Genomic DNA, 21,310 nt, shown 5'->3' with positions numbered 1-21,310 from the left:
CAATCTTTGAAGACAGATTTAAGTTACAAAACGAATCTAAATCTGTTTTTTTTTCTCCCTTAGAAAGTGGTATACTATGGCATGATAAGCCATTAATGGGCATCAATCTTAACCAAAATAAAACCACTGTTCAAAATCGAATCAAGACCATCCCTCATTGAAAATACACATTAAAAACCACTGCATAGTGACCAAAGAAAGAGGGTAGGACAGCAGACCTACTGAATAAAGACTCTTAAATAAAAAAAACAAAAAAGGCTAAATTTTGTACCTTTAATAGGTTCGACATAATAGCTATGTGAATTTGCATTAAAAGGTAACTTTCTTGACTTCTAAAATACGGATATTGAAGTTATTGTGTGGATTAATCCACACATGTATAGCAAATGCTTAGCACTACACATGATACATGCAGCTGCTTAATAAATGATCATCAAAATTTACACAGATATATACTGAATCAACTCCCAATAATTAGGATTTTCACTTGCAAAACTCAAACCATGTATAACTGAAGAAAATAATTACTTGATTAGAAAAGACAGGTCCAATAACAGATAATAATGCTATTCTAAATCTTATAATTACAAATCCTTCTATGAAGATTTCGCAAAAATGATATATGAACACATTAGTTAAGTTCAAAATTAAAAGTTGCTAACAAGCTTCAAAGAATGGAAAAGAACCCATTTACTATGCCATATTAGTAAAAAAGTACAGCTTTCAAAACTAATTGTTTTGAAAAAAATCAAACATGCAAAGACCAAAAATGTAAAATTCAATTTAGGATAAAAGTCAATAGAAGCGGACTTCAAGTACGGCCAGATGTTTCATGCAGCAGACATAAAGTAGCTATTAAAAATGTGTTCAAGTAATTTTTTTAAATGGAGTATTAGTGAATCCACAAAGAGGAAGTCTCAAACAAGAAATAGATATAAAAGACAGAAAGAAAATAAGGCTGAAAAGATGGTTATCAATATAAAAGGTAAATCAGGCATGGTAGTACATGCCTGTAATCCCAGCATTTAGAAGGCTGAGGCAGGAGGATCGTTGTAAGTTTAAGACCAGCCTAGGCTACAAAGTGAGTTCAATGTCAGCCTGAAGTATATAGCAAAATTCTGCTTCAAAAAGACAAACAATCCATCAAGCAATAAATGGTAGGTAGGGCCAAAAGTACATTGTAGGAGACAGGAAAAACTCAGAAACTGATAGTAAATCAACAGAATTTTTTAAGTCTAAAAAACAGAGGAAAAAGAAAGAATAAACTTAAAAGTTATCCAAGAGCTATTTAAATATTTCAGTAAAAATCTAAATGCCAGGAAAGGTCAAAATTATTTCAAGAATAATGACCAAATATCCCAAAATTGGTTAAAAAAATTTACCTGACAAATCCAACAAGTTTAATAAACCCCCAAGCAAGACAACCATTAAGAAATTCACCCCTACATATACTGTAATCAAACTACCCACTGCAAAAAAAAAAAAAAAAAAATCTAGAGTTAACTAGAAAAAAATTTGTGTTAAAGTAGTTATTACTTTTGCTCAGAAACTATGGAAGCAACAAGATGTTAAACAATATATCTAATGCACTGGTAATTTTTTTTTAATATCTAAACTTAGAATTTTATATTCAATGAAGCACTCCTTTAGAAAAGAAACCGAAAGACACAAAAGTACATACACTAAAACCTAGAAAATTCATCCCTACCAGATCCACCCTGTAAGAAAAATTTAAGGAAATTCTGTGGTATAAAAGGAAATGCCAACCAAAAAAAAGGAAATGCCAATTTGGATTATGGAAAAGAGGACTGGAAAAGGTAAATATAAGGATAAACATTAGACTACAAATCTTAGTATCTTTAAAATTCTACAAAGCAACTAAAAAAACAATGTATCTGTAAATCTGTAACATGATGTGATGTAAATGTAAAGATACATATCAAAACAAGATTGTATCACATAAACCTGAGGGAGCCAGGCATAGTGTCTAGTTACAGATATGTGTTGAATTCCAGCTACTAGGAGGATGTAACAGGAGAATAGCAAATTCAAGGTCATCCTGGGCAAGAGAATTAGACCCCTTCTCTAATACAGAAATAAATGAATCCTAGAGCATCTTTAAAAAACAAAGAGAAAACATAAATCTAGAAAGCCAGTAGAATACTTTAAAACAGAATGCCTAAAAAGAAGACAGGAAATAAAACGGGAAAGATGTCACACAGAAACAAACAAACAAACAAACAAACAAAAAAAACCCCAGCAAAATAGCAGACCTAAGTACAACCATATTAATAGATATTAACTGTAAAAGGACTAAAAACTCCTATCAAAATATAAAGATCATCAGATGGAATACGGAAAAAATTGAGAAAGAATATTTTGTTTTCTGCTAAGATTCACCTTAGATAAGAAGACATAAAGCCAGGTGTGGTGGCAAAAACCTATAATTCCAGCACTCAAGAGGCTGAGGCAAGTGGATCACTGGAAGTTCAAGGTCAACCTGGAGTACAAAGTGAGTTCAAGACCAGTCTGAACTGCAACTGTCTCAAAAAGGCCAAAAAAAAAAAGAAAAAAGAAAAAGAAAACAAAACCTAGTAAGTTAATGGTAAAAGGCTGAAAAAGTTAACAAGTTTATAGTAATCACAGAAGGGCTGTTATGACTGTTAATACAAAAGAAAACTTTATAATGACCAAAGAGTCAATGTACCAGGAAGACAAGTGAAGATTATAAAGTATACATTATAGAACAATATAAACCTAGTAATAAAGCACATGGACTAAAACTGATGCAACTAAAAGAAAACCTGGGACATATTCATAGTCATACAAAGCGAACTTTCAAACAGTGAGACTGCAAATAGTTGTGTTCCATGATCCAATCAAAAATATTAATATGGTCATCTATTTAACACACCTAAACACACTTGCTGTTGTATCCTTTAGGGCACTTTTTTTTTTTATCCTCTCTTTATTACAACAAAATTTACACAAAATGGTTATATCTTGAGATCACAATTCTAACTCAAATAAATCAGACTCAGAAGGTTAGATAGTACATGGTTTGTCTTATATGAGAAGCCCAAAGTACATATAATTTAGGAGCAAAATAAAAGATAATGATGGGAAACAGGGAGACACGTTGCAGAGGTGGGAGGAGACATGTAGAAAGGAGAGAGGAGGGGGAAAAAAGGATCATGAGGGGATATGTATATACCAATTCCACACAATGAATGTATTTGTTATATACTGCAAGCATACACTAATAAAAAAGAAAATTTTGCAGAAGCAACTAAAGCAGTGCCCATAGAAAAATTAGTATCATAAAATTCTCATACAGGATAAGAAAAAGATATAATACATTACCTAAGCTACTAAATTTATTAATTATTATTCATAATAACCTGACAGATACAGCTTGTCGGCTGTTTCATACTTCAGATAAGTTTCCCAGCTAGATTTCTTTTTTTTTAGAAATACAACTGGCAGACCAGGACCCCCATTCCTATAATACCCAGCACTCTGGGAGGTTGAGGCAGGAGGATTCAAGTTAGATCTCAGCCTGGGCAACTTGGTGAGACCCTGTCACAAAATCAGAAAATTATAAAAGAGCTATGAACAGCTCAGCCCTGGATTTAATCCTCAGTACCACCCCAAAAAAGAGAGCATTTGCACGTGGTAATTATTTCAATAACTATTAAGAGCATTTTTAAGACTGTCATGATAGTTAACATTCTTAGCAGACTGCATTTTTATAATATCTCTTTACATTCATTAACATATCTAATCTTTAAAATAATCTTGTAAGTACTAGCATTTCAAAAGGAAAAATATCTTAGGTATGAAATAACTTGCTAAAGATCACTTGGCATAAAGTAACAGGACAAGGACAATGACACCTGTCTGCAGAATTTATTATTTCTATGACACTAGATAGAAACTGACAGACACATACAATTATTATATGCATGTTTATCTTTTCTTTCTGATAACACATTACATGTGAGAGTATTTATCTAACCAAAGATACCATGTTTGTATCTACATTTATACATATTACTGACTCCTTCAATTTCAAGCCATCAAAAATATCATTTGTATCAAATAGTTTTTAACATTAAGAATTAAAAAGTTAACTAATTGTGTTTTATTCTCAAAACAATTTCATTAGAACATTAAAAAATTTCCAAAAATCAAGAGTGGCTTTATAGGGATTTTTTGGCAATGAAATAAGCACATATTTAAAGACTAAGGTAGGATACCTCAGCAATTGGCACGATTATGAAAGACTTGATTGCACACTCTTCACATCTCTTCCATAGGAACCTAGAACCATAACTGGGGCTTAGCCAGTTATCAGAACTGCGGCCCCTTAAGGTAAGTTAATGATTAGTAATCAGGATTACTTTGCACAACTATGACTGATGATGCACATCGGGTTTTACTTTTGGTCTTGAGTTTCCAATGCCACAACCAAATTATACAGAAAATGTGTCTGTGTGACCAGGCCTTCCAAAAATCTCAGGCCCTGAGAACTACAATTCTTTGGATGCACTCTTTGCAAATGTCCCTGTAGTTAGTAAGCCAGAGAGAAAAAGCAAATTCTGTGTGATCTCCGAATCAGGGTGTTTTTGAAAAGCTCTAAACTCCCTTTAAATATTTTTCCTGGGGGCTGGGGATTTAGCTCAGCGACATAAGTGCCTGCTTTGCTAGTTATGAGTTCGATCCCAGGTACCAAAAAAAAATCAAATAAAACATTTTTCCTATTACTCTCATTCTACTTTTTTTTGCTATAATAAACTACAGCCATTAATATAATCTGCTAATAGGTTTTATGAGTCCTTCTCTAGTAAATTAGCAAACGTGCGATCTTGGTTTCCTAAAAAGCTGCACTATTAACTATAGATATCAAGATAAAAATGAAACCAAAAGTTTTATAACATATGCTGAAAATATACAATAATTCATTATATGAAATCCATTAATTAATAAATATTTACTTGGAGGACTCTGAAGAAATCTTCACTGGAGAACTTATTGCCTAAATACCACTTTATGTACTTATGTATTATATATGATAAATAACATAAAGATATATTATGCCACTTTGCATAAGGAACTTGAGCATTTATGAATTTTAGTATCTGTGGGCATCCTGAAACCATCCCCCACAGACGCCAGGGGATGGATAATTGTATGTATTCAATAATGTCAGTACTGGTCTGCTTTGAAACTCTCTGAATGTGGTGCTTGATGCATTCTGGTAACAAAATTCTGTACTGGCACTGGCTGTTTAGCACTTGACAGTTAGTTGGCTTGGGACTAGCTACCCTTTCTAGCCCTAACAATTTATTTGGTACTCTACAAGTACCCAGGGACCATTATATTCATTTGCTAATTAGATAATACCTCAGCACCAATAATTTCATAGTCATTTAGATTTCTTCCAGTCTATGACAGTCCTAGAATGTTATAAAGTACAAGTAGATTTGGCAAAGAAAAATGGAGTTAGCCTAAGGTTATTTAGAAAGTGACAGCTCAAGAATTAAAAGCTACCTGTTTCACATGGCTAAGTCTATCAGCTAAGTGGTACATAAGGTAAGAAACTAACAACAATTAAAACATCTGGCCAGGTGTGGCTGTGTATGCTTGTAATCCCAGCACTAGGGAGGTTGCCATGAGTTCAAGGCCAGCTTGGGCCATAAAGTTAAGTTTAAGGTCAGCCTGAACTGCATAGTGAAACCCTGTCCCCTAAAAGAATACCTTTTCAAAAATCCAATAGCCTTACATTAATGAAGGTATATGCAACAAATATATAAACTGTATTTGTATCCCAAAAAATCCAGCCAGCAACAATGACTCTGTAACAGGAAGCACATATACACTTTTCTTAATAGCTTATTATGTAATCAATTTCATATTTTATTACTCATATCTTTCATGCATTCAAAGCTGAAACTATTTCAGACAAAGCTTCACATTTAAAAAGTTAGTTGCTTTGCTAAAGTACTTATCTGTGTTTACGATAATCAGTACAATAAAAGCAAAATATTTTAGATTCTAAAAGCTGTGAAGTAGAGAGCAATACACAATGTTTTAGATTTTCTAGAATAAACTGTTAGGTATTACTAGATTTTTTATTATTCTTTTATATTTTTAAATTTTTCTTCAATTAAAAGTATATCAAGCTTTTAGTCAACAGTGTATTTTTACTATACATTTAGTATATATTATACTATACTAGTATATATCATATGTATACTAGTATCCATAGTATAGTACATATTAATGGCTATAGTTTATTACAGCTACATTTGTCCAATAATGTAATCACTAGACACTAGTAAAATGTCACTTTTAAAGTTAAAATAGGTTTACTTTAACCAGTGATTTTTTTCAATTAAATTTAAATAGTTACATGTCTCTATAGAGAGTACCACTCTATAAGTATCACTACTATTTATAAAATGCTAAACTACAGCTAATATAATGTTCATTTTCAGGTGATGAAAATGTTACCTAGCCTGTCAAAAGCAAAACAGAACAAAACAAAAAATAACAGGAAAGAATATAAATATCAGGAAGGAAATAAAGACATTTATAAATTTCTTGTTTAATTTCAAGTTGACTTTGTAAAGTTAGACTTTCTGTAGATGTCATTTTAAAATCACTTAGAATGCTCATTTGCATCACCAGAACAACACAAAACGCAAGTGCATAAAGAATTTGCTGAGTATATTGGTATGTGCCTATAGTCCCAGTTATTCAACAGGCTGCGGCAGTCATTTGAACCCAAAACTTCAAGGCCAGTTTGTGCAAGAATCTCCATATTTAAAAAAACAAAAACAAAAACAAAAAAAAAAAACCTTTTTCTATACCTTGTGTCTTCTAGAAATATACCTCACACAATTTTACACAACTCTCATTTTTCATATTATACACAAAGCCTGCTGAAATCTGTAATATAAAATATTTTAAAACCTTTTATTGATCTATAAACTCAGTACGTATATCTAGCTTTGGTCCAAAAGTACGAAAAAGTCATAATTATTCTGACCATATTTTTAAATGTCATTTACTTGTGCCTGACATACTCCAGGCTAAAAATAATATCTGAGTTTCTTGAAACAAAGGAAAGAAAGAAAATATTAATAACCTCAATGTAAATCTAATACATCTAAGGCAATACAGAAGAATTAGAAGGAACACTATTAATATAAGAAAGCAGTAACTATTATTAGGAGGTTAAGATTCAATCAAAGCTTAACAATACTGGTTAAGCACTAAAGATAAAACTATCACAGAGGTAGTTCTACAAAAGTCTACCTTTGAGGAAATGAACATGATGATGGTATGGGAGGGGTGCCAAAGAGGAATGAACAACATGGGGGTAGGCCACATAGATGCTCTCAAAACAAAGGGCCTGGAAAAAGTTCATGTGACAGAGACTGAATTTTTATAGTATATAAAAACAAATAAATTGTCAAATAAATCCAACCAGTTGGTAATATAATCAACTGATATTATTTCAGAGAAATACTAGGCAAAGAAACTCAATTCTTGTCAAGCATTAAAGAGAAGCTGTGAGAAAATATTTGGACAGTTGATAAAAAAACAGTATTTTCACTGTAGCAGAGAATACTGATGAAAATTTATTATTCTTTGGGCTTAATCAGAATTTTACTTTGAAGTAAAAGGGAAATTCATTACCTGTGCTGTGCTATCAGCTGCTTTCTTATTAACAGAAGCATCTATTGGTTTGTTTGTCTGGTTTTCTGAGAAGGAAAAAAAAAAGCCATTTTAAAAAACCATCTACATTATGTAAAAGGTTAGGCTGCTGTACATACAATAATTTGGGTAATTTCTTCCAACTATTTTTGTCAATATACATAAATGGATTCTCTCATAGAAAGATGTTTCAGCATCTTTCAGAAAGGCAAATTTATAATACAGAAGAAAAACCTTCATCTACTCATTGACCCAAGCAATTTAAATTCTATCATAAGGAACACTCTGGGAAAATAATTTAAAATAGAAATAATTTTCATGCTCTAACACAAAGAAAATAGCTAAACAAAATATAATCTTTCATAGTACAGTATCCCTTTTGAAAAAAATTTCCCACTTTTCAGGAATTCAATTGCAGATTATTTTTTCTTTACTCATTTTAACTAATTTATATTGAGTTTGGGAGACAAAAGTGTTACTCCACAACAGCATAAAAAAAAAATGAAACATTTTCTAAAGGGATATGGGGGAAACTCTTTGGTAGTAGAACTAATTATGGAAGAGTTCAGCTGAAGCACTCTATCCTTTTTTCTAGTAAAATTTTCTTGGCCAAAATGAGGCCTTCTTTTCATTTGTAAATCTGTGGAACACATACAGAGGAAACCATTTTTGTTTAAACAAAGATAAAATTGTCTTTTCATATTATATATATATATATATATATATTTCTACATTTTAAAAACCAAATAGGGTAAGCATCCACCTATTAAAATAGGTAATCTAGGGAAAAGAAGTAAACAGAAAGCCCTTAACAATTTTCTGAATCATTTAAATTCTTTCCTAGGAAGAACATATTGATTTTTTTTTTAAATCTTAAAATTATCTCATTTAGTACAAATGAGACTTTGAAGTTCCTGAAGACTATTTAACACAAAATTACAAGTTCCGAGTTAGTGATCCTACAAGCTGGAGTGTTATCTCTAAAATATCCTAGTAATATTAACAAAACATTGAATTTTTTTGTAAATGTAATGTTAAAAAAATATTCATATAGATTTGACACTGTGATTTTCAAACAAAAGTAAAAGGCAACTTTACATGAGAAGCTGATAAAAGAGCTTCATTTTTATTTTCTGTTGTAATAGTCTCATACAAAAATTCCTCAAAACTGAGGCTGCTTACTAAAATATCACACATACACATTTTCAAAAACTAAAGTTCTGCTACCTAACATGATTCTGATTTGTCTCAGGGCAAACAATTATAGAACTATAGCAATATTTATTTTAGATTTTTAATTATTATACCCCCATTATAGATCCTTTCTTTGGTTAAATGTAACATTTTATGGTTTCACTACATTTTTTTCCTGTTCTTCTAATACAATATCTGCTTAGGATGACTTAAGTGAAAACATCAATTTATCAGTCAATGAATCAGCAATATTGGTCAAGGTGTGAAATAAACTAACTCAAAATTCTTCTATTATTTGGGGTATATCTCTATCTCATTATCCTTCAAAGATATTAGTTCATGTAACAACAGTCACTCTTTATGAATACCACATTTTTACCATACTCATAAGAATATTTTACAGGATGAGTACAGACCTCAGTAGGTCTGTATAACTGTTGTATAAACAAAAATGGAAGGCAAAATCTTCAATGAACTCTGTCACAGAAGAAACTCAAAAGAAATTAAAGCTGAAGGGGTTTTGCTTAAATTCTTGTTTTTGCATGCTATTGAAACAAGACGTTTAATGAAATCTGAGTTACAAATGAATTCTATATAACTTGCCCCCAAATCAGCACTTTCTTCAAGTCTACCTTAGTAAGTGGTACTAGCACGTAAGACTTAAAGTGGGGCCAGGGATTTAGCTCAGTGGCGCAGCACCTGCCTGACAAGTGAAGTCCTGAGTTTGACTCCTGGTAAGCTTCCCACAAAAAAGAAAGAAACGTAAGAATCTTTAGCCTTTCTCTCACCATTTAATCTTTTGTCAATAAATTAGCAAGTATTGCCAATTCTATCTCTTGAATAACTTAAAACTTTTATACCACCACTTACTTATTTTGCTGCAACCTTCCTAATTACATTCTTATCCCTTCCAAACCATTTTCTACACTGCAGCCACTATTCATAAATGTCACATTCCTTTCTCCTCAAAAAATCATTAACCTCCTTTCCCTCAGCTTTTGTTCATTATTTCATACTTTTCTAGACCTCCCATGTCCTCTCATATCTTCTCAAAGAAACAGAACATCTTAATATTCATCACACAATTACTTACTCAATGGACACATTCCCAATTTCTTGCAAAATAGGGACTACTCTATACTTTTCTGTGTGTCTGCAAAACCTTACAACAATACAGGCAACTCAGTATTTCATGAATGAATAAAGTCTCTAACATTTGAACCCTGAATTTCCAAAACAGCCCCAAGAGGACATTTACTTCACTATAAACAGAAAATACTGACTTAAGATTCTCTAATAGAATGAACTATAATAACATATATATAAGTATATGTAATAATACAGCATATAGTTTAAGTAAATAAAGATAAAACTATAGAGACATATAACTATTTAAGTAAATAACTCCTAAGTATTAGAGTTGGAAATTTTAAATTATATAATCTAATTAATTTATCACAATAGGGATACAGAGTTTAGCTTCAACTTCCCTATTCACTAAAAATCTGCCATTGAGTGTTACTTTGGACTTTTGAAAGAGTAAATGAAGCATCTATTTTAATATCACTTATGGCACTCATAAAATTACGAATAATCAGTGATTATTCTTGTAAGATTCAGTCTAACATTATAAAAACATACAAAATTGTCATTTAAATGTATTTACTATATAACAATTCACTTTTAGCTGTAAGTTAAATGGATCTTGAAATAAAGATCTGCAATCTAATGTATTTATGAATGTATTAAATATATATGTTAAGATAAAAAAGTATCTCAAAATTAGAATGCTCCAGAGATTAATCACTAAGAAAACTACTAATCTAATACATTAAATAGATTGGCAAGAGAATGACACATTACTAACAGAGTACACCAACTAAATAATTTCGGAAGATACGCTTTTGATGCTCTTAAATATTCATAAAAATTTTCAGAGAATATTCAGATGAAATTATTAATCTGATATTTGTAGAAGTGGTTAAAGGACAGGTATATATAATAGTAAAGAAAATATTTTCCTGAAGTTTCTTTCTTTTTGGGTCCTGGTCTCTTAGGAAAATACTGTATTTTGGAGTATATCTTAATAGGAGATCAGGAATTAAAAACACTGTGAACTTTACTTCAAAACTTCACAGAAAGGACAAATTCCAAAATCAAATTAAAGCAATTCCCATTATAAATCATTTAACGTATTAAAAAACACTAAAAAGAAAAATTGGAGAAAAATGGAAGAATGCCCTCCCCCAAAATCTTGTCTATTGATCTCAGTTAAACATAGAAATCTTTTTGTGCTGCAAACATGAAACAGTGACTAAGAAATACTATGAAATTAGCCAATACGAACACTATTGCTGCACTATGCAAACATTTAAATTACAAGCGCTATTAAATAGAGTAGTTTCATTTTCATATAAAATGTCAGTTTACTCTTATCCCACATGTTCATTGTATGAAGGTGATATTGAGCTTTAGCCTAATAATTAATTTGATCACTTTTCATTTAGTTTCTTGACAATTTTGTGAAATGCTATCACTATCTTATATGAGAGAACATAGAGTAAACACACTAATTATTACACAACAAATAATAAGGAATGCTATGTTTACTTGAAAAGTAATTTTCTTGCCTAGCATGCATGCCCTCTGGGTTCTGTTCCTACAGGAGGGGAGGAGGGGGAGGGGGATGATGGGGGGAGAAGAAAAGGAGGAGAAAGAAAAGGAGAAGGAGGAAGAGGAGAAAGAGGAGGAAGAAGAGGAGAACAATAACAAGAACAACAACAAGAAGAAGAAAGATAATTTTTATTTTGTATGTTAAAATGCTTTTTGTATTCCATGGTCACTTACTACATACATCAGTAAGAAAAATACTGTAGGAATTTCATTATATACATGATACTACCCATTCTTCTTTGGTTTTCTGAAAGTAGTAGGGATAAATGTGAAGTCAGAAATGAAAAAAAAAATAGTAAGTCCAAGAATGCATACAAAATATGTACTTTTTAGGAAAATAAAGACATAAGACTTGGCAATTTTAAATATAGATATAATCAAGCTCTTTTTTTCATTACTTCTAAGTAAAACACAAACATTCATACATTTTACAGAGAAAAAACAGAAAACACTAGGAAATCAGGTATTATATAGTAAATCAGAGGCAGAAAAATCTATTTTTAAATTGCTCAAATTTAGAAGATAGGAGCAAAGAATGCACAACAGACTTCCTTTATTGGGTAGGAAAGACAGGGCAGTTTATTTATTGTTCTGTTGTAAGCATATATAATATCTCAATCAGAGACTTAAAATGTACTTATTTTACTTGGATATCCCTAGCAAATGTATAATGCAATTTTGCTGCTCTAAAGCCTAAACTAAAAACTTACAAAATTTAAGAGACAAACTAAAAGATAACATGCAAATAATCACCCAAAATAACCTCCCTTTCAGACTGGGAAGAGAGAAGGGAGGAGAGACATAACTCTGTAAGGGGCACCAAACAGATTAGACAGGAGAAATTCTGATTTTACATAGCACGGAAGAATAACTAACTACTGGTTAAAACAATTTATGATATATTTCAAAATGACTAGAAAAGTCTAAAATTCTCATGGGGGCTGGGGATTTAGCTCAGCAGCATAAGCGCCTGCCTTGTAAGCAGGCAGTCGTGAGTTCAATTCCCGGTACCGATAAAAAGGAAAAAGACCAAAAAAAAGAAAAGAAAAGTCTAAAATTCTCAGTTCATAAATATGATTAACCTGTAAGTTATGTGCGAGAGCACATGTGTATAATCCCAAGAGTCTGGAACACTGAGGCAGGATGATTGCAAGCTTGGGCAACTTAGTGAGACACTGTCTCTTAAAATCACATAAAACAAACAAACAAATTGGACTTGGAATGTAGCTATCACTATGAAGGTCCTGGGTTCAATTCCCAGTAAAACAAAAATAAAAATAAAATTTAAAAAAAATTAACCTTTGAAGAGATAAAAGTGCTTATTCCTCTGATTTTATTATTGTACACTGCATACACGTATCAGATTACCATAATGTATTCCATAACAAATGTACAAATATATCTCAATTTTTAAAAAACCACCTCTTTCAAACTTTAGTTGAAAAACATCACTTCTCCTAGGTATCTACAAAATTTCTTAAATTAATGCCAAGGAAATTCTATTTACCCTGTTCTTTCCATAACACTAGCCAGTTTAAAAAAAAAAAAAAAAAAAAGCTGAATCATCTAAAAGTCATCAACATACTTCTATTTCTATTACTAAACTAATACAATGACTTACCAATTCTTGGAGTGGTAGTGCTGCTTTGTTCCAAAGAAGATGAAGTACTAAAAGCAGAAATTGGAATTTTCATCTGTATAGGACCTCGATTATTTGATGGACTATAGAGTCCTGATGGGCCCACTGTAGGTAAGGAAGTCCTTGTGGCTTGCACAATAGAGTGTGCTGTCGGAACAGCTTGTACAGCAAGTGTTGTTCCTAATGGTGCAGCACTGGCAGGAGAGTTCCTTTGAATACTAGGACTGGGCACAGAAGGAACGTTGTTTGGTTTAGAGGGATTTGGCAAGGATGGCAAGGATACCGAATTTTTGGTAAGACCACTCACTGTAGGTGGGCTTTGCACAGAAATAAACTCAACACTGCCAGATGGCTGATTAGTTACTAAAGTCCCTGGATGGCTCTGTAGGAGCTGAGGCTGGGAGGATACTGCAACAGGAACATGCAAAATCACTGGTAAAGGTTGTAGAGAAATTGTAGGTTGAGGATTTCCAGTAGGCACCTGAGTAGTTGCAACTACTGTAGCTGTATTGGGTGCAGGAAGAACTGATGTTGCTGTCTGAGAACCTGAAGTTGCTGGATTCTGCAATTTAGGTTGGCTAGTAACAATTGCTGGAGGAGTGACGAGACTGGTTGAAGACACTGTAAAGAAGAAAAAAATAAGTCTTAAACAGCCACCATAAGCTAGGACCTATGCAAATTCATTGTTACATCTAGTAAAATCTTACATAATGAGAATTTCCCCAGGTTTAAATTCTGATAATTCTTACAATTAGATTTTTAGAAACATTTTCGTGTGTACATCTGTATACTATGAATATGGCACATGATTCAATATGGAGGACTGCGATCTCAGTATCAGACACTCTTTGAAAATTACTATAAGCACTTCAGAATAGCAAATTGGAACAAGTAACACTAAAAACTCACCAAACAAAAATGTGCAGATATTTTTGAAACATTAAAAATATTGTGAGTGGCTTATAATAGGAGCAACAAATAAACAGGAACTCTTTCTAGAGTCTTGGCAGGGGATTTAGCTCAGCAGCATCAGTGCCTGCCTGGCAAGTGCAAGGCTGCGAGTTTGATCTCCGGCACAAAGAAGAAAGAAAGAAAAGAGTCTTGGCCATTAATGAATGGCACATAAACTTAAACATCATAGTTTATTACTAAAATCATGTGAAATTTGTGTATACAGATTGAGTTCTACTGAATTCTCTATGAAAAGAACAAGTTGGGGATCTCACTACTGACCCTCTTAAAACTAGATGATATAGAAAATAACAGTGAAAACTACAGATGGATTTAAAAAATGAGAGACTATACATCAAAGAGAAAATAAAAATGCTATTTGTAGTACTTTTGATTTACAATAATTTTGATTCTATTCCTTGGTTATTCTCATTGATATAAGTTTGACCTGTGTAATTAAGTTTGTTCTTCACTCATGAATACTTTTTTCAAAATCAAGGGTATACTAGACCTGTGGTTTCCTGAGACTCAAAAGAGTTTCCTGAGTCTCTTCGAGAGTCTGCAATAGCAAAACTATTTTCACTGTATGGGAATTTGCACTGATGAAGCAAAAGCAACAGTGAGGAGAACTGCTGATACCCTACTTCTACAGTCCTTCTTGAGCTGTAGTAGATACTTTCCAAGATTCTAAGTGTAGGCCTAAGACCATCAACAGTATAGGACTCTACAAACACTGTAGCCTTTGCTATATATTCAGTGTTGCTTAACAAGGTTGCTCTAGGCAATGTGTAGTTAAGCAATTTCACTATGGTGCAATCACAAAATGCACTTATACAAACCTAGATGATGTAAATAAGTTACTCAATGTGACACGATCAAGACATAGAGTAGGTATAAGATTTACAAGGATACTGCTGGCATAACACAGCAAGTTATTTTATAGAAAACTTTTAAAATAAGGACTACACTTTAAATAGCAATAAAAGTTATAGTAAATATATAAATTAATAAGTTGTTTATTATTCAGTATTACATATTATATACAAGTTTATACACTATACTTTCATAAACTGACAGTGCTAAAGATTGTTTACATCAACTCAACATAAAACTCGTAAGTAACGTGTTGAATTATGTTACAATGGCTACAACTTTACTAAGTGATAAGATTTTTTAGCTTCATTATAATCTTCATCAAGTAAGTATCTTACATATAATTCATTACTGACTGAAATGCTATTATGCAGGGAATGACTATCTACGATACAGGTAAATTTATAAACCAGCAAAAGATAATAAACAGGCTGGTCTGATGGCAGTGGGTTATTAGAACTTATTAACATTAGTGTCACTAAAGTGGGTATACCACCCCCTCCACTGCTAAATTTGACTGGCTTTTAAAAAAAAAGATAATAAACAAAGAATTGTTTTCATAATAAAATTTATGAATTATTCTTGGATTTTTTCACGTAACATTTGACTACCATAGGTAACTGAAATTCTAAAGATAAAGTGATGGTTAAAGAATATACAAAAAACAAGGTAGTGTAATGCTACCATACTGTCACCACATTCTTCATTATTCTCTTACACTTTTAGTTAAAAAACAAAATCTATTTCAATTAAAAATATCCATAATGAAACAGTAAAAATCATTAGTTTTATTACATCTCAATACTTGAGTAGGCATTCTTAATGCTCTGTGAATTGGTAGTATAACAGAAATAGGTGATATAAAATAAAACACAATTGCATGCCAAAACAGGATAACTGACAAAGGAAAAGTGCTTGTGTAACTTAAATTAGCAGCCTTTTTCATGAATGACCATTTTTACTTACAATAATAACCTAGAAAAAACAGTAAGAAAAGTCCATTAATGTGGTTTCAGATTTTACTTTGCACTAATTTTAAACTACTGATTTTGACTGTATCAAAGAAGAATATACAGGCTGGGAGTGGTGGCGCATGCCTATAATCCCAGTACTTGGATGGCTGAGGCAGTAGGATTACCACAAATTCAAGGCCAGCTACATAGTGGGCTACATAGTGAGTTCAAACAAGCCTGAACTATATGGCAAAACCTTGTGTCAAAAAACAAAGAATAACCACAGTTACTCAAAAAGATTAGCCATTTTCTACTTACATATTTGTATGTGGCTGGATTTTGTTCATATACTTCAGCCAAATATAATGACACAAACTTTGGAGTAACAGCTATAATCTCAGCACTTGGGAAGGTGAAGCAAAAGAATCGTAATTCTGAGGTCAGTCTGACCTATATAGCAAAACCCTCTCTCCCCCCTAAAGCAACACATTGAGGGTATAGACAGATTTAAATCTCTAGCTATGTTTAAGTGTCCTAACATCTTAAGCAAAACAGAGATTTATAACAACATGAAAGCCTGTATTTCACTGGTATTTTTAATCCTGAAAAATACAGCTGTTTTTCACTAAAAAAAAAAGGAATTTCCTATTTATTTTTGAACTTAAATTGGCATAACTCATCAACAAAAGCACATTACAGCTCTTAATTTTTAATACTGTAAAAGGATCTGGGGATCAGAAAGCTTGAGAAAACAATCAGGAATTTCAATATCTATATTCTAATATATACTTGTGAGCCCAAATTTTAGTAATATTTTATAGTTAGAACAATGTGCCCAGTTTTCTAGTTCACTTCCACAACCTCGAAAGAATGTAAGAAAAACAGTCTTTAATACCAAAGAAAAATTTCTTTCTGTTAAAAATGTTACCTGTGTTCACAGGAGATTGAAAAGATGGCGGTGCACTCTCACCTACATTTCTTTTGGACTCCAACATCTGTCTTACTGTGCTTGCATTTCTATGAAATATACATATATACAAACAAATAATCAATGGATATGCCATTTTAGGGGAAATTACTGACATACAGAAAAAGCACTGGCCTATAGTAGAGAAGGGGTGGCTAGATATGGGTTTCACAACCTGAAACTGCAAGCAAACACAACAAAGCACAGATGGCATGCAAATTTCTAAGTACTGGGGTCTATGGCCTTTTGCACTCTAACATTATTTATATTTAAGCTGAAGACCTAACAAAGGTTGTAATATACACAAACAGTAGTCTTTTTGTACCTGAAAAATGCATTTTTCAGTTGAGAAAAGTACTCATGATATAAGGTTAAAGAACTACACAATAATGAAAGTCTTAATAATAAATTGGCAGAAGTAATAGCTACAGACTAACAATGTAATAAAGAAAAAAAAAGGACATATTCTCAAGCCAGTGTAACAGGTATCTCTGTATCAACAGAGATAAACAAGATTTTTCTCTATATTGATATAGATAAACAAGATTTTTCTGCCAAATAAAGACAAGCAGAACCTATTATCTAAAAACCAGAAAAACAGACTGTAATTCTTACCTGTAGGCCACATTGTTATTGCTGGTGATATCAGTGGCAGATTTTTCGGGTGATACAGGTGGGTTTGGTGGATTCTAGGAGGAAGAAATACCCAAATAAAAATAAGACAATATGCGGACTACAAAAACAAAAACAAACAACAGAGCTACAAATAATTTTGTAGTATGTAATCTATTCTACTATATCACAGAAAATATTACTAGCTAAGAATTTGAAACCCTGTCACTGCCACTTACCAGTTGTATCTGAATTATTTAGTGTTAAAGACAACTGTTTATCATTTGAAAGATGAATATAATAATTACTATAATTCAGTATTCTTATAAACATATGAAACAAAAATGTGAAAATAGCTCACATGCTGACATAGAAAGCAAACATAATAGCATCAAAAATTTAATAATAAACACTGGAAATCAAAAGTCAAGTTATTTTTAAGATTTTGTTTTTAAAAATTCTACCCATTACATGACTTCAATAATTGCATAGAGATGCCATAATTCTAAGTCGCAATGACAACTTATTTCAGCTTTTCCCCCCAACAGAGGAATACTAAAATGGAATTCTTATATCTACTTATTAATTATCATTTAGACTTTTTTCACTAGTAAAATAAGTCCACTCAAGACTGAGTATAAAAATAACACATGATAAGCCAGAGTGATAAGCACTAGCATTATACGAAGCAGATGCCACTAACTACTCTCCTCAATAACAAATATATTTCACTTAGTACAGTGTTGTATTAGATATGTACATGTATAGAACGGACAAAATACTATTAAGATAAACTACTATGTAAAGCTATTTAAAAATCTGTCAAGAAACATCTGTATAACAAACACTAAAAGCATAAAATAATTTGTAGTGCCAATGGAAAAAAATGAAAAGTTTTGGGGTAAGACTCTAACTTTGAGAAGATTTCTTTTTGTTTTTGTTTTGTTTTTTTAACTTTTTATCGGTACCAGGAATCGAATTCACAACCGCCTGCTTGCAAGGCAGGTGCTTATGCCGCTGAGCTAAATCTCAAGCCCCCTTTGAGAAGATTTCTTAGTAGTTTTATATTCAAAATAATTAAAATAAAAGAAAACACTTTTATGATGTCTCTTCCCACTGCTGATACAACACTCACAAGGATGTTTATTTTGGCTCACGGATTTAAATCCAGGGTCTGTAGGCTACAAGGCAGTGGGCAGGGCAGATAAGCACCGTCAAGGAAATGCTGTCAGGAAGTAGTGAGCAAAGGGAGCAGCCACTGTGGGGGATAAACCCTTCCAAGTCAAACCCCTTACTAACCTGCCTCTTCCAGCCAGTCCTCCTCTCCTAAACTAAACACAAATCAGCTATAGCACCCCCATGATCCAATCACATTCCAAAAGCCCAATGTCTGAATACATGAGCTTTTTAGGGGACAATCTAGATCTAAATCATAAGAAACAAAAACAGGGAGAAAAAGCATAGAGAATAAAACAACTGCTTTAGAATATGGAACAGAGTCATTTGATAAGTGACTTTAAATTTTTTGGCATGGTGAGATCTGCAATATAATAGAATAGAAAGCTGTAGACACTCCTTTAATAAAGACAATGACTTGACAATGTATGGACCAGACTGCCTTTGTGAGACTTCTAAAATTAGAGATTGCAGCAGCTTTGGCAAGAACAAGATCAAAAAGGTACAATGAAATGAACAGGAAAGTATGTTCATTTACTGATCACACCTGATTAACTTTCCAGTATGGAACAACAAAATCAAAGCTTATCCACCAAGAAGTAAAGAAAAGAACAGAACTTGCATCCAATTTTTTGACAGCATGCTCAAAGCACTAGTTTTTATCTCACCCACCTCAGACACCTGGCTTGGAAAATACAGACTATGACTGTGGCATACATTGATACTTTGGAGGCCCCAAGACCTTTCAGCTTGCTATAGCATGAGAGAAGTTACATTAACTTAGAGGGTACTAAGGGGACCGCCAACACTAACAACTTGCTATAGCACAGACAACTGCAATACTGAATACTGATAGCAGAGGGAGCTCCAGAGTAAAATCAAGCAAATTTCTTCAGATGGGAAGATTAAAGCATAAAGATTCATCTCCAAAAATAATTTCAGGGTCCCAGAAAATTTCTACCCAGGCTGACTGTGTACATGGCCCACACCTGCGTACTCAAGCTGACTGCATACATGGCTCAGGAATTCTGGGGGCAGTGTCTGTTTTTACAAAAATCCAGATTTCAACAAAAGGTAACAATACATACAAAGAAACAGAGAACTGTAAAATAAATCTCCAGAAATGATATTAAAGAAACAAAAGAACTATGATTAAATGACCAAAAATACCTCAAAATGGCCAGGCAAAGTTGCTCACTCCTGTAATCTCAGCACTCAGGAGGCTGAGGCAGGAGGATCATTATGAGTTTGACATCAGCCTGGGCTAGAAAGTGAGTTCAAGGCCAGCCTGAATTGCATAGCAAGAGCCTGTCTCAAAAAGACCAAAAAAACAAAACCTCAAAATGACTCATCAAATCGTCAATGAGGCCAGAGAGAGCATTAACCTTAGTAAAATTAGGAAAATGAAGCAAGGAAAAAAAGTATCAACAAAGAGCTAAAAAGTATAAAAAAGAATCAAACAAATTCTGGAGCTGAAAGTACACTGATCTGTTTTCTGTTACTATGGCTGACAGTTTTGAACATCCAGTCAAGGGACTATGCTTTGTGATGGTTCCTTGCCAATGGAATCCCAGAGTGATACAGGGTGACAAGAGACAGAACTCTATGATTAACCTACAACACCTATACCAATTACAATCAAGATATCAGTCAGAGTTAAATAATCTTGAGAGCAGTATAAGAAAAATGACTCATAACAAGTAAGAGAACTCTCATAATATAATAAGTAGATTTTCCAGCAAAATTCTTAAAGCGAAAATCATTCCACATCATGCACTGAATGATACATAGTTCTGAGAAAAACAAATCTGTCAATCAAAAATATTCTTGCAACATAGTCTTTAAAATGGTGAAATTAACACTTTCCCAAGTAATAAAACATAAAAGAAACAAAACATCACCACTGGACCAGTCCTACCAGAAATGCTAAATGAAGGTCTTTAGGTAGAAATGAGTAAATGTTATATAACACTATGAAAACATACAAAAATGTATCTCTCTAATAAAGGTAAACAGAGAATACAGAATCCTGTGTTACCGCTATATTTGAACATAAATCACTTTTAATTCTGGCACTGAATTTACAAGACATATGCACCAAAAACAAGTTAATAGAAACAATGTTAAAAAAAATATATATATAGTTAGTTAACACTGGAACAATTCTGTACTCCCACTGCTCTGGAAAGGTGAGGCAATAGTATCCTAAATTTGAGCTCAACTTGGGCAATTTAGTAAGTCTCTGGCTCAAAATGTGTGTGTGTGTGTGTGTGTGTGTGTGTGTGTGTGTGTGTGTACATACATATCTTTAAGGATGTAGCTGAATGCAAAAATCATTAGTACATTGTCTAATACTACCCTTCCCTCAAAAAAGGTATCTTATGTCGATAACATCAAGTTGTAGTTAAAGAATAGTAAATGACTAGAGTTCTTTTATGTGATAGAAGCAACTTGATAGACCTTTAAAACAGTTTTAATTTTGTGATTTATGTAATGTTCACAGTATCCACTGAGAAATTATCTACAAAAAACATGATTTAATATATG

General features: G+C 32.6%; 1 protein-coding gene across 13 annotated transcripts in view; it reads right to left on the bottom strand.

Annotated features, from left to right (window-relative positions):
* Positions 1-21,310, bottom strand: part of Atf7ip (activating transcription factor 7 interacting protein) — a 185,917-nt gene that overhangs the window by 25,135 nt on the left and 139,472 nt on the right. For all 13 annotated transcript variants that reach the window (XM_063238259.1, XM_013153081.3, XM_063238258.1 and 10 more), the window contains 4 exons: positions 17,591-17,664; positions 16,937-17,025; positions 13,214-13,852; positions 7,708-7,772 (listed from right to left, as the gene is read on the bottom strand). In XM_063238259.1, coding sequence (XP_063094329.1) covers positions 7,708-7,772; positions 13,214-13,852; positions 16,937-17,025; positions 17,591-17,664 — 867 coding nt within the window. The remainder of the gene's footprint in view (positions 1-7,707; positions 7,773-13,213; positions 13,853-16,936; positions 17,026-17,590; positions 17,665-21,310) is intronic.

Source organism: Cavia porcellus, unplaced genomic scaffold, assembly GCF_034190915.1.
Source record: "Cavia porcellus strain 051 isolate PalLab524CR breed Dunkin Hartley unplaced genomic scaffold, mCavPor4.1 scaffold_27, whole genome shotgun sequence".
In the NCBI taxonomy this organism is placed as follows: domain Eukaryota; kingdom Metazoa; phylum Chordata; class Mammalia; order Rodentia; family Caviidae; genus Cavia; species Cavia porcellus.
Note: the sequence above shows the minus strand (reverse complement) of the source record. Positions and strands in the feature narration are given on the sequence as shown.